This window comes from Phalaenopsis equestris, unplaced genomic scaffold (genome assembly GCF_001263595.1).
Source record: "Phalaenopsis equestris unplaced genomic scaffold, ASM126359v1 Scaffold000094, whole genome shotgun sequence".
NCBI lineage: Eukaryota > Viridiplantae > Streptophyta > Magnoliopsida > Asparagales > Orchidaceae > Phalaenopsis > Phalaenopsis equestris.
The window spans coordinates 3,048,029-3,062,715 of NW_018164536.1; the positions used below are offsets into that span (position 1 = coordinate 3,048,029).

Consider the following 14,687-nt stretch of genomic DNA (forward strand, 5'->3'; position numbering starts at 1 on the left):
TCAGGAGTCCGCACAGAAAAAATTTTGCAAATTCGGCTACCAAGCACCCATTAGATTTTTGCTAATAAGTCCTATGTTTTTTAATTTTTTATAATAAAACTTTTTTTTTTGAATTTTACTAGAGAAAATGATAATACCTATACGTGTGAATTTCATTATACGACACAATCTTTAATAATAGAGTTAAATAACACTAATATTAATTGATAATTCATCTTCATTCAATTTTCAAAACCAAAATTCGGTGGGCACTCAATGATCATATTGAACCGGTTGGCACCATACAAAAATAAATAATAGTACATGAAAGCATAAGAAAGGACAACCTAATTATGCTTATGGCATCCTTATTTGATCTCCGAAAATTCAACTGACCTTTCTCAGTAACGAGGAAATTTCAATTTTTTAAATCAAAATGAATTTAAATACAATTTTAAAACATTAATAAAACATAAACTTTGGCAACTTCAACTAATCATGGCAGTGCAATAGTAATATTAAGTATTAGAGTGGTATTAAAAAATTCGTATATTTAGAGTGATACAATATTTTAAAAAAATATTATTTTATTTAAGCAGCTATTGCAATTACTATCATATTTAGGAGAGAATACTACATCAGGACTCCTAACTCAGTTTGCGTTTGGAGTCTAATGGTGGGACGCGACGTTTCAAGTGGGCCCCACCGTAATCAATGATATTGGTCGGTGTTAAAACGGTGGAGCCCACTTAACACGTGACGCCCCAGCATTAGACTTCGAATGCATCAGAAGTGCTGATGTAATATTTTTTTCCATATTTAGAGGGCCTTAGATTTGTTTCCGATGCATGTTGAAGAATATAGGATAAGAAAAACATTATATGGAACAATAAAAAATGCAGTACCTCTTCACTCCAATTGGTTCGGAAAGTGACCCAAAGAAGAATGAGAGTTTGCATGAAAGTTCCGCTAATCATACCTGACCAAATTCCCTGCACAAATTATTATTTAGACATCATTTTGTCATCATTTACTTTTTTTCCAAAAAAATAAAAAAAAAAATTCCATACGTATCTATGTTGATACACACTACAATTTCATTAGAATGATATGGTGTAATTTAGTCCACAAAACTCCATCAATGATTTAAGAGTTTAAAACATCATAAATTTGGCATTTTTTGTCAACAGGTTTCAAGTGATTAGCAGCCTAAAAAACATAAAAAGCAAGCTTTTGCACCTCAACATAGAATTATCTCTAAGGACATCATTATCTTACAAAATTTCATATTTATTCATGTACCTTTGCTCCAAGGCCAAAGCCAAAATCGAAACCAAGAACAACACCAGCAGGTATGCCAACAATATAATAGCAGCCAACATTAACGTAGGCAACAAAGGCTTGCCATCCACACCCAACCCCCCCCCCAGCCACACCTACAATACACCACATAACAAAAGACACATTCAATAAAGATTAAAATTTTAATCATGTTATAAGTCACATGGGAAGAGTAAGTGTTTACCTGATAGAACTGGTTGGATGCCATTGAGGACGATGGTGATGGCAAGTAAAGGGCAGAGATCAGAGACGGCTTTAGCCACCGTTTCACCTTCGGTGAATATATAGCTAATATAGTCGCGACAGCAAAGGATGATTACCACAATAATGAGTGATATGATGAAGGACATTATTGTCACCACTAATACTGAAAATGCTGCAGATTTTGGATTTCCCGCTCCAAGTTCATTGCTCACACGCACACTAAAGTAAATGACATGATTTTGGTAAGGGCTATTGTGTGAAAAATTAAACACCGTTGAATTGAAAATTTTACTACAAGGCAACAGATTTATAGATGCATCAAAAACTGTTTGTCCTTGTCATGAAAGTAAAACACATGCCACATAAAATTCTATATTTACATTTATATATACATAAATGAACAAGCTGTGTTTCACTTTTAAGAAGTTTAATGATAGTGTGAGTTTGATGTGAGATTAAAATTTTGGATGTTATATATATATATATATGTATGTGAATATGAAAAGGCTTGGTGTTAAATATGTAAATGGTCTATAAACTTAAAGCAAAAGAAAAATTAAATGATTAATAGAAAAGGAAAAATAAGGAAAGATTAATGTATGCTAACCTGGCAGCGGCGTTAAAGCCGACCGAAATCATGAAAACCCAGCCAGAAATTGTCATGCTGCAACCAATAAACACGAGCTTATATAAGTAAAACATAATTTATTAACTATAAAATGAAATACATTTTTTGTTCCTAGATAAAATTAAAAAACAGAGCCTGAAAGTATAGAGAGATTTTAAAAAGCAGATTTCTATCCACTTATCAACGAGTGAAGTGGGAAAAAATCAACCAAATACAAGTTAGATACAGATCAAACATAAAAAATAGAAATGTCAATCCCCACCTAAAGGTACTGGAGCATGCAATGCAGACCGTAGAAGGAATATGTCAACAAACTAAAAGGAAAAATAGTTCAATTAAATTCACAACTTCTTTTCCTTATAGAGAAAATTTAGTTTACAGATATAAGATTTTTTAGTAATTACAAGGTATACGAATTTTATATATCATCATTCATAGACTTCAGTCGGACTAAGACACCAATCACTATTTAGAAATACTAACAGAAATAGAGTAAACTTACAGCACTAAATAAAATTAAATAGAAAATAAATTACTCTTTAAATAAATATAGATCATCATCAAGCTGAAACTAATCATCATAATCATCGATCTTTCCAATTACAGCAATGCTCTAAATTAGACCTCAAAAAAAAGTACGAGGATGAATCAGCATTTGACTTCAGAATGAATAATGTTCTTTTGCCAGATTTTTGTCCTAAGGAATTACCTAGTGTTATATTATGATGTGGTCGTCTGACGCATTTGTAGCAATCAACTAGAACTAATGTAACTTGTTACTACAATAGCTTCCCATTACAACCTCTGTGATGGATTGATGCCCTTGTAGCTACCAATTATGGCCTAAGTCACCAATTTCTATTATATATTCTTACTATAGCATCTATGGCCGACTGAAGCTCTTGCATCTACCAATTATGACTTATGTGGCCAGTCACTATGATAGGTTTCCACTATGGCCTATATGGTTGACTGATGCTCTTGTAGCTACCAACTACGCCTTTTGTGGCCAGTTTCTACTGCAGTTTCTCTCAATGATCTATGCGGTCGAGTGACACTCTTCCAGCTGTTGAGCATGGCCTATGTTGTCAGTTACTACTACAACTTCTAATTACGACCTCTATGGCCAATTAATAATATTCGAGCCACTAATTATAGCTTTTGAGGCCAACTATTATTGTTACCGTTTCTAATTGTGACTTCTATAGCCAATTATTGCTATTACAACCAGAAATTGTATGAGTTGTAGCCCAATTATGACAATTATTGTGGAACTACAATTCTACAGTTGTGATTATCATTTTTGCAATTATATATTCTGTAATTCAGGAAAAGAGTGGATGTATATATTTAGAATCACATAATGAATTACTTTGATTGGGCTAGACCTCATGATTTTTTTTCATTTTGAGATTTTTTCGATTTTTTCACAAAAATAATCCTGACGTCTTCTCCTTCAATTTTTTTTATTATCATTGTCTTTATTATATCTTTGTACAACACTAAGACATTAAATATCATTCTACCGCCGTCAATCTTTTGACACACAACAATACATAACAGGACACAATGAAGAAAAATGATTCATGTAGTCAACCTCACATAGTGAGATAAAGGGTGGTGGTTTTTTTGTTGTTGTTGGTTTTAGAATTAGACATTGATGAATAAGCAATAATGTAGGGTCATTCATGCTCAGGATCATGCAACCTTTCTGTCTTCCTCATTCATGCGCAAATAAAAATGCTAAATACACCTTCAATAAATGCTAAAAATAAAATTCTATCAGACTACCCTCCCTAAGACCTCTTTCAACTTATAATTTAAGAAATCTTCATCCCAATTCCTCATCCATCTGTTTATTTTCTTCACCTGCATACAATCACAAAGCTCTGAAACATGTAACGGGCCCTGCTCGGAGATATTATGATTCGCCAACTTGCAAAGCTGCTCCTTGGGCCAAGTTTTTCAGCTTTGGTTCGCAAGTAGAGGTTTCTTCTTATCATCCCATGCCTCCAACCTTTGCTGGGCTTTTTCAACCTACAATCAAAAAACAAATTGCGATTTAATATCAGTAGTGTACCTATATAATGCCATTAATGTTTGTTGAGAAATTAGGGCGAAAAAAAAGATTTAACGAGGTTCGGCAAAGATGCATACATCCTCGGGAGCAGAGCGGCGACTTTCCTGCAATCTCAGAAAAAAAGTACGGAATATGAGATACTCCCTAGAGTTACAAATAAGCAAAAAAGTACGGAATATGAGATACTCCCTAGAGTTAGGAGTTACAAATAAGCATATGTTATAAACATGACATATATATATATATATATAACCCTAGAGTAAATCCTGAAATATAATATGTAATTTCCAAATTATTCTTGTACTGTACCACGGGGCGTTGCCCCCGCACCCCCAACCCACATAAGAAAACTCCCCCGATTTAGATCCCCCGTACCCCCAACCCACATAACGAAACTCCCCCAATTTAGACAAATTCTTTCGCTCTGCTCCACTCTACCGCAACATCAGTCCCTTGTATGATATATGTGTGATATCAATCAATGTTCCATTTTCTTTACATATGCAAACGACTGAGCTTTCCATTGCTCTCATAAAAATAGATATGTGAAGGTGACCGGTAGCTTGGATGTCGAGCCGAATTGGACTTTATTTTAATTTATTTAAAGATAAGAAAAATTTCCAAATAATTTATTAACTAATAATAGGACAAGGCATTAATTATATATAAGAAAAGTACAAGTCGGCTCACACACTGAATTTCATGAAAGAGACATTAAATATATAATTAAAAAAAAAATGTTAATCATAAATCAAACTCAATTGTTCTACAAAGCCAATAATGGCAATAGAGTTTGATTCTGGTTTCACCACGCAACTTTGAAAAGGCAATATATGTAAATTATATTCTAGAGATCAGGAAGACAATTTTAATCGTTCTCTCTTTTTCAAAAACTGTTTAGTTTAAATTGGCCTTTGTTTGTTTTACTGTAGTGTACCGATTGCTGCTGCTTGGTCTCTTTGATCAACAAGTCATTCTTGCCCCATCAAGATTTCATCATCCACATACGAGACAATCAAAGTCATGTCCTTTCCCGCCTCTTCATGTGAAAACCAGCCTTCTTGGCAAACTGAACCCAAGGTGATGGAGAGCAAGCTAACGACTAGGGAGAGGGCGAAGACAGATGTACTTGATACTTGATGAAGGCTCTCGCTGCGCGCCTTGCTTTTTCTAGCGCCTTTGGTGGTGAGCTCTAAAAGTATGGAACGATCAACAGAATCTAAGAGTATCTACGCACACAAGCAAGCATCTCCAACCAGCAATTGATTCCCTCTACTTCATAATATGAACTAGTCACTCCTCCACTTTTTTGGAACGGTCAATCAACGCTCCGCGCCTTTCGTCGGAAACTCGGTTCGGGCATTCGAGTAGGTAGGTTTTTTTCGTCCAAGGTAGTAAAAAGGTCAAGTCAATTGAGTTGTATTGACGAAAGCAGAAGAAATATGGAGTCTTATTGGCTTTGGCTTACTCGCTCGGATCTTGATTTGTTCGATCGTAAACTCATTCACAGCATTCGCTCGGAGTATCAGGAGAGGCGCTAGTTTTCTTTCTTTTTCTTCTCTTCATAGGAGTAGTTTAGAGAGATGATGCATCAGAGGAGGAAGATAAGAGCAGTCTACGAGTTTCTCCGGAGCAGAACCTTCCGTCCAGAAAAACTCGAAGTTTAGAATCTTTTTTTTTCTATTATGGTAACCAGATTGGCCAGCATAGCCATAAGAAAGACCAAGGTGCGTAGCAAAGAAAAAAAAGGAAGGCATACCGCTTCAACCTTCATCAAGCTTCTCTCTTTCTTTTTATGGAATTTCCATCATCTCAGCATATCTCCTCATCAGGAGCAGCACCATAGAATTACCAGCTAGCTACTTCTTTTTCTGTTCCGGCAGACATTCTTCAGCAGATCATGACTGCTCTAAACATCCAGAATATCTTGTTTGACTGGGGAGACTAAAGTCAAGATACAGGTCAAGTTATTTCTCTATTTGCATTGCAAAAAATGAAAAAAAGAAGGAGTGGTATAAAGACTCTGCGTCTTCGAACGTAAGTTGTCCGCCTTTTCATTTTCATCTTCAACAGGCACAAGGTAAGGTAATCCAATCTATTGAGGATGGGTCTTCCCATAATGTTTGAAGGTTCAGCCAGGCGCGAAGCGCTTTTTTTTAATGTTTTGACTAGCTAAAAACCGTCTGAAAATGAGCTTGACAGAATTTTCTCATTTCTTTCCATTGTATTTCATGTTTTTTTTTATACAGGACCGGGAAGATGATTTTCTTAGTGAAGAGGTAGAGTAGAAAGGGGCTTTCGACCATTGATAATGACTACGACCCTTCCTCCAGCTGGCTTATTCTAAAAAGAACATGTCTCTTTCTTTTGGTTTCGTCGTCAAGCAGTTCAACATTTTCAAATAGCTTTTTCCACAATAAAAAATGCAGTACCTCTTCACTCCAATTGGTTCGGAAAGTGACCCAAAGAAGAATGAGAGTTTGCATGAAAGTTCCGCTAATCATACCTGACCAAATTCCCTGCACAAATTATTATTTAGACATCATTTTGTCATCATTTACTTTTTTTCCAAAAAAATAAAAAAAAAAATTCCATACGTATCTATGTTGATACACACTACAAATTCATTAGAATGATATGGTGTAATTTAGTCCACAAAACTCCATCAATGATTTAAGACTTTAAAACATCATAAATTTGGCATTTTTTGTCAGCAGGTTTCTAGTGATTAGCAGCCTAAAAAACATAAAAAAGCAAAGTTTTACACCTCAACATAGAATTATCTCTAAAAAAATTACATAATTATCTTACAAAATTTCATATTTATTCATGTACCTTTGCTCCAAGGCCAAAGCCAAAATCGAAACCAAGAACAACACCAGCAGGTATGCCAACAATATAATAGCAGCCAACATTAACGTAGGCAACAAAGGCTTGCCATCCACACCCAACAGCCACACCTACAATACACCACATAACAAAAGACAAATCAAATAATGATTAAAACTTTAATCATGATAGAAGCCACATGAGAAGAGCAAGTGTTTACCTGATAGAACTGGTTGGATGCCATTGAGGACGATGGTGATGGCAAGTAAAGGGCAGAGATCAGAGACGGCTTTAGCCACCGTTTCACCTTCGGTGAATATATAGCTAATATAGTCGCGAGAGCAAAGGATGATTACCACAATAATGAGTGATATGATGAAGGACATTATTGTCACCACTAATACTGAAAATGCTGCAGATTTTGGATTTCCCGCTCCAAGTTCATTGCTCACACGCACACTAAAGTAAATGACATGATTTTGGTAAGAGCTATTGTGTGAAAAATTAAACACCGTTGAATTGAAAATTTTACTACAAGGCAACAGATTTATAGATGCATCAAAAACTGTTTGTCCTTGTCATGAAAGGATTGTTTATTGATAATTTCTTCACCAGAGAGTATGGTTTCTAATCTTGAAAACAATTTGGTATATGATTCTTTTTTTTCAAAACTTTTTGATGAAAGAGGATTCTAAGGTAGAACCTCGCGTTCCATATGATTCTCCTCCTTATGATCTTTCTATTTTCTAATTGAGAACAAAACAAAAACTGAGTGGAACAACAACTCAAAATTGGCCAATTCGAAGGAAGGTTCGATTGATGCACTTGGAAAAAGAATCGTTGCTTACTTATACATATAGCTAGATCTTCTCTGCTAGCTGATGGGGCACACTAAAAACACTCGTTCAAAACATCCATCCACTCTTTTTTATTCACTCGTTAGGCAAAGACAAAAGATGATTTGATTTAGAATATTATTAAAAAATGTGAACAATGAAGCTCTATAATTAGAGGCTTATCTCTCTAACCTAAATGGATTGCATCTAAGCCATGTTGGATATGATCCACAAGTCTCAAAAAAAAAAAATATATCATTCAAAATATTCAAAAATCAACAGCCTTAAATTAAAACATTGTTTATTAGATAGATAAAAATAATATTGCCACATCATTATTATAGTATCTATATTATATTAAAATAATTTTAATATTTATTACATCATCTCGTTCAACCGATTCAATCTCCCATCCATTACTCACAGCACCTTTAAAAAGCAGTGTATTAATTTTTTTTAATTATTAATTTTTTTAGATCATCAAAACATGAATTTTTCAAATAAGCACATTCTACTTGAATTTTAGAGATTTGGCTCGTGCGACATGTTCTTGAATCTATCATTAATTAAAATTTACTATTGGGCTCCCATTCATAATTAATTGTATACCAAAAGTAGCAAGGGCATATATCCAATTGTTCTAGAAGAATACTTAAAAATAAACTTTTTGGGAGCTTTTGCGGACAACTGGGGCTGTCAATACGGCTCATTTTTCGCGAACGGCTCGTGTTTGGCTCGTTAAGAAGCCCGTATTAGGCTCATTCGCTAAGTTAACGAGCCGAACATAAACAAAACTTTATTCGTTCATGTTCGGCTCGTTTTAGCTCGAAATACTACTAATCAATTATATATATAAATATATAAATCTTTGATGAGTAGTATTTTTAAGAAAATTAATTGACTACAAGGCTATAAAGATTTATAATCAATTAAAAGTATTAATTTAGAAAATAAAATAAAAATTATTAAATTAGATTCAAATGATGTTTTAATATAAACAAAAATGCCTAAATCTTTAATATTTTATGGTTACATAATTAAGGCTGTTAAAACAACTCTTTGTACGTGAACAGCTCGTGTTCGCTCGTTAAGCAAACGAGCCGAACACGAACAGAATTTTTGAGCTCGAAATATAAACGAGCCGAACACGTGTTTGGCTCATTTACACCCCTAATTCCGAATGCGCATCAGGTTTTGTGAAAAAGGCATCCATCCCCGTTCCGTCCATCGCAGCTACCTAACTCCGGTCCATCCGAATTTCAAACCACCCACCACAAACAAACAAGAAAAATAAAAGAAAAAGACAAAAACCAAAACCGGTTTAACTCCAAAGCCGCTGCAAGCTAAGCAGAATTTAAATATAATTTAATATATTTTTATTCTAATTAATGATTTTAATTGATTATAAATATTTGTGACCTTATAGACAATTCAATTATTTAGAAATACTACTCATCAAGAAAGCAACATATAAATTTTTGTTCATATTCGGTTCGTTTGTATATTTACCACAAAAAAATTGTTTGCATTCAGTTTGTCTGCGAGTGAATCAAACTCAAGCGTCTTAATGCACTGAATATGAACCGTTCACGAACGACGACCCGTTTTGAGAGTCCTACTTACCAAATAGAAAGAGAATTGAGCGCGAGCTCCGGGTTCTCAAGCAGCCCAGCTATTAGCACCAGTATCTGAAAATACCACGTCTCCAAACACAGCATCACCGCCGACGCCGTCGACAGCTTGAAGAACTCCGGCAACCCCTTGAATGCCTGCCAACTAAACCCGGTCCAAGTGAGCCGGCATCTCCGGCTCGTGGCGATGTAAAAGAACTGGGCCGCCACCACAATCCACCAGGATATGCTCAGTACCAATGACGCCCCCAATAGTCCCAACCCCAGCTTATAAACTACAAGCCAGCTCAGCACCAGATGCAGCAACACCGTTGCCATTGATATGAATGCGCCCACCTAGACATGGCTCAATAGAAGGGGTCAGGTCAAGTGTTCTGAAAAGAAAAAAAAAACTCTCAGTGCACTTCGGAGCACTGTCCGCCTCCGGCGGCGGTTCTTTTATTTCCTTTTGGCTCGGCGGAGCTGAGCTGGGTTCCATTGCACTCTGTAGGAAATGCATAGGAAGTCCACGCAGCAAACCGAGGCCCTTTAGCGCCGTACCGCCGACGAAGAATAGGTACCCCCACCCCAGGCAGAGTTTGTGAGCCGTGTAATAGGCGACCATTTCGCGCGGTTCGGGGGGCACTTGACTCAGCCGCCTTAGCCCGATAGCGTCTTGACCCCATCCAATTTTTGGGCCAATTCCCCCTTCGTACTACCAAAAAATGAGATTCTTGCCGAATCCGAGTTTGCTGCTCCAACCATTACAAAACTCATACCTATTCTTTTTAGTACTTCAGGTGCTTCTATAGCGTATAATGTCAATCCCGTAGCGGATCAATTCCAACGAGCCTTTCAAACTAGTCCTTTTTGTAATCGACTCTATACCTTCTTCAATAAACGCTGGTTCTTCGATCAAGTTTTGAATGACTTTCTAGTCAGATCGTTCCTGCGTTTCGGATATTCAGTCTCATTCCAAGCTTTAGACAAAGGTGCTATTGAGATATTGGGGCCTTATGGTATCTCGTACACATTCCGACGATTGGCCGAGCGAATAAGTCAACTTCAAAGTGGATTTGTTGTGCGAAGAGTGCGTTATGAACCGTGGCCGCCTGCAAGGGGACATCTGGTTGTAGCGATCGGAGGTCTATATCTGGGAATTTCTTGCAGGGCGGTGATCGGCCCTCGGGACTATCAACAAGAATCATCTCTTTTTGGACTCTGTCGACGAACACAAGGTACAGTGAACAACCGACAAACTTCCTATCGACTGAATCGGTCCTCTAATCTTTTTATATGTGGATAATTTTGTAATTACCCTAAGGTCCCTTTAAAAGTATAATGATGAGGAGACTAATATGTAATTTTGTAGAATATGGATCCATTCCTATAAATAGGGGGTTAATGGCGTGAAGACCGGAGCTTTTTGTAGTGCTATCAGGAATGCAAGTGAATGAATTCCATCCCCTAGCGAGGTTTTACCTTCTTTCAGTAGGGCGCGCGTAGGCAACACAGTACTGACGGGGTGGTGGGGGCTTGCTGTCTACTTTAGAGCCTTCACTGCCCCGTTATGTGACTTTCCTTCTTTCGTCCGTCCACGAGGCAGTCAAAAGAGAGAAAGGGACGGCTATAACGCAGGAGTCGTGGCGGTTGTATGCCACGAGGTCCCTATGGACAAGGGGACAAGTGAAGAATTGCTTTTGGGCGCAGGCAGCCCTCTACCCACCCGATTGTCACCCCTTAGTTGTTCTCCATGTGAGGGCTCGACATCCTTTGACCTTTTCTCCCATCGAGAGGACAACAAAAATTCTTGTTAGTGGTCGTCGATTATTTCTCCAAATGGGTAAATGCGAAGCCCCTGACACAAATAACAACGACTGTAGTCCAAAACTTCTTCTGAATTGACCTGATTTGCCAATATGAGTTACCCATCGTAATCGTTACAGATAATGGGACCCAATTCGTCGACAAGGGGTTCTTGATTTTTATCAACAATTGATACTTAATGTCTAGTGGCCCCCAATGACCACCCATAATCTCCTGTCTATCAAATGCTTATTAATAATCAATTTTAATATCAAATGCTAATTAAAAATCAATTCTAATATCTAATACTCATATTTCTATCATTCAATATTTCATACGTCCGGTTCGGAGGGCGGGCATATCCCGACCCTACTATCATTATGCCTTTGCAATCTTACTTGGTTCAACTCTATTTGTGACCTTTTCTCGTATGTGGGACTCTATATCTTCTTGGGTAGATTCTAGATCGTCTTTCATTTTGATAGTGAGTAGTTTTCTTCATAATAATCAAAGTAAAGAATCATAATAGAACTGGGCCAGGACGGCTTGGTAAGCAAGCAACCTGTTATGTAGGCGCCAACTCTCAGTTATTTTTCTTCCTTTTTTTTAGTGAAAGTTCATCAAAAATTTTCCAATAAACCTAGATCGAGCACGCAACGCGCATTTTCTTTTCATTTTAGATAGTCCAAGAGTTGGTTGTCTCCTCTCCTTTCAGTCTCTGATAAAATATTAAAATGATATTTACTCTCATTCAATTTTTAATATTTTTTTATTAATCGTGATCCAAGGCAGCAATTTAATCGTGATCCAAGAAAATTTTATAATATTTATTATTTATACCTGTAGAGGTGTCCGTGTCAAAATTGGTGATTGTATGGAGCCTAGATTCTGGCAACATCCGGGGCAGGGTAGTAAATTCGGATGTGAGTTTACCTTGTGACCGGACGACTATATCATATGTGCTACACGATAATACAATTTTTTTATGAATTTTAAGACCCGCGATGAGGCTGAGAAAGTCTGAATTAGATTTGGCTTTTGTTGCAGTAAGAAAATGTGAGGGCCTCCTGTCAATTTTATCTCTGTTGTTTTGAATTAAGTAACGAGAGTTGGCGGCAGCTGGGTGGTTGCTTCCGCGGGTGAAAATTTGGACACGTAAATGATATCATTGCATGCGTGGCCTTGCCATGTGTTGGCCGTCGGAGCACATTTTAATTGGTCATTTTTAAATATTATATTTTAAAAATATTATTTTAAAATTGGTCCTATATAAACATCTAAATTTTAATATTTATTTAAGTAACAGTTTCATTTCAAATTACATTAAAATATATGCAGTAAAAAATATATTTTAATTAAGAAAATAATATTAATAATATTTTTATATTATGTTAAAATTTGTGTAATATATTACTAAATCCATTAAAATCATAATTGAAAAAATTTAAAATGACAAAAATGTAAAAAAAGTTAAATATATAAATAGATAAAGAGTTAAGTGTCCATTTTTTAGTGAGAAGTTGGCAAAAATATAAATTATTAGTGGGCAAATTTCAAATAATTCACATTTTATTAAAGTAACAAATCGTTACAAAAGGCTAAAGGAATTTCTCGAGAATTGGCGTGAGGTTGGTTTCTCTCCTCGCTCTAGTTACACTTACATATAGGGGTGTAGTAAAAAAAGTTAAATATATAAATAGATAAAGAGTTAAGTGTCCATTTTTTAGTGAGAAGTTGGCAAAAATATAAATTATTAGTGGGCAAATTTCAAATAATTCACATTTTATTAAAGTAACAAATATTTAAATTAAAAATTTATTAATTATTTTTTTTTTGAGAAAGTGTAAGAGCCACACCCACCCAGTTTTATCATAAATAAAGCTACAACACAAACTCTAAAATAGCCTAACAAACCTAGTGACTGTTTTCCTGTTTCGCTTGCTCTTTCCGTTCCAGTTTCACTCACCTTTTCTTTGATGAGCCGATCCCGAAAACAAACAAGGAACCGACTCGAGCCAGACCTTTTTTGCCGATAAAGAAAGCCAAGATCGATTAGAAAGGTGAAACCCTCTTCATTGCCCTTTTTACGCCCAAAAAGTACAGGTACCCCTAAAAGTGAGAATCACTCAAGAGGTACCTTTCACTCGGTTTTCATTTCTCTCTTTTGATTGTATAATAAGGTATTAACTTTGACCAATCATCCCACTACGCGGACTGAAAAGGAGGGTAAGGGTACCTACTCTCAGAAGACACAAAAGAAGAATACCCGGAAGCGGACACGGGAGGAGAGACAAAGCTAGCAGCTGTTGATAGTTACACATTTGTAGTAAGAAAAACTTTCAACGAGTGCACTTAACAATGCCAATCAACACTAAATTTTTAAGATATTGTTTAAGTGGTCAAATGATTTTATGGCTGCTGTTGCACATAGCGACCTGCGGGGCGGTTGCCGGCACTTTATATTAATCTATGTTTTTGTAATGCTGCCAAAGTGAGCAAATTCAAAATTCAGAGAAAATCAACTAATCACTGAATATCAAATAGAAAAGTATTTTATATTGAATTTCTATTTTTTTTCTAATTAAACTGTTGAATTTCTAAAATGCTTGCATTAGGAATGTAGTGCACTCTTAATGCGGCTGAGCAAACAACCGTCGAGTCAATGAAAACTCAATTTTGATATCAAAAAAATATTTTAATACCAAATAAATAATTTATAATTGAGTAAATTAAGATAGATTGTTTGATAAGTGATACGTCACAAATAAATTTTTTTCATCATTTTGCATGAATCTGAGGCATGATACGGATCCTGAGATGATATTTTAAATAATAAACATTCAAATAATGATAAAAAGTGTTCCAGAGTTCTAATTCCAGCAACCTTATTACCAAATTGGCAGGAGGGATGGGTCCTACTTAGGCAATCCAGGGCAAGCTGGTGTAGGGAGGGATGATAGAGGTCCTTGGATTAGGGATTAGGGCAGATATATGGGGCATGCTTGAAGTCTATGGCTAAGTTCTTGGCTCTCAGGGATGGCGCCCTCGATCACTAAATTCTGACATCATTAAGGCATCCAAATGTCCATTAAATGTTGTATGATTAAGGGAAGCTCTCTGAACCGTCCGATCAAAATGGATCATATTCCTGCATTAATTACACCCATAACACTATAAATAGAGTCCCACCCCTCACATAAGAAGGGGTCAAAGCTTAGAGAGAGCTTGTGGCCTTGAGGAATAGCTGCAGCTCAGCATCGCCGCCAACCAACGTCGACCATCGCCAACCATCGTCGAACACCACCAACTGTCATCAACCACAACCATTGTCGTCCGCCGCCAACTGGCGTCCACCATTGTCGACCGCCACCGCC

The 14,687-nt window shown here is 36.4% G+C and overlaps 2 protein-coding genes across 2 annotated transcripts in view; both read right to left on the bottom strand.

Moving 5' to 3' along the window:
• The window catches only part of LOC110020200 (protein DETOXIFICATION 40-like), an 11,612-nt gene extending 1,758 nt beyond the window's left edge, over window positions 1-9,854 (bottom strand). Inside the window, exons 1-5 of the mRNA XM_020718214.1 lie at window positions 9,521-9,854; window positions 2,132-2,188; window positions 1,505-1,743; window positions 1,282-1,415; window positions 885-971 (exon numbers count right to left, since the gene is read on the bottom strand). Of these exons, the coding sequence (XP_020573873.1) occupies window positions 885-971; window positions 1,282-1,415; window positions 1,505-1,743; window positions 2,132-2,188; window positions 9,521-9,846 (843 nt within the window). The 5' untranslated portion in view covers window positions 9,847-9,854. The remainder of the gene's footprint in view (window positions 1-884; window positions 972-1,281; window positions 1,416-1,504; window positions 1,744-2,131; window positions 2,189-9,520) is intronic.
• Window positions 3,851-7,537, bottom strand: LOC110020201 (protein DETOXIFICATION 39-like). The gene is made up of 4 exons (XM_020718215.1): window positions 7,282-7,537; window positions 7,068-7,192; window positions 6,665-6,751; window positions 3,851-4,189 (listed from the first exon to the last, which is right to left on the bottom strand). Exons 1-4 carry the CDS (start codon window positions 7,445-7,447, stop codon window positions 4,118-4,120), a joined length of 450 nt encoding a protein of 149 aa, XP_020573874.1. The 5' UTR covers window positions 7,448-7,537; the 3' UTR covers window positions 3,851-4,117.
• Window positions 9,855-14,687: the final 4,833 nt, after the last annotated feature.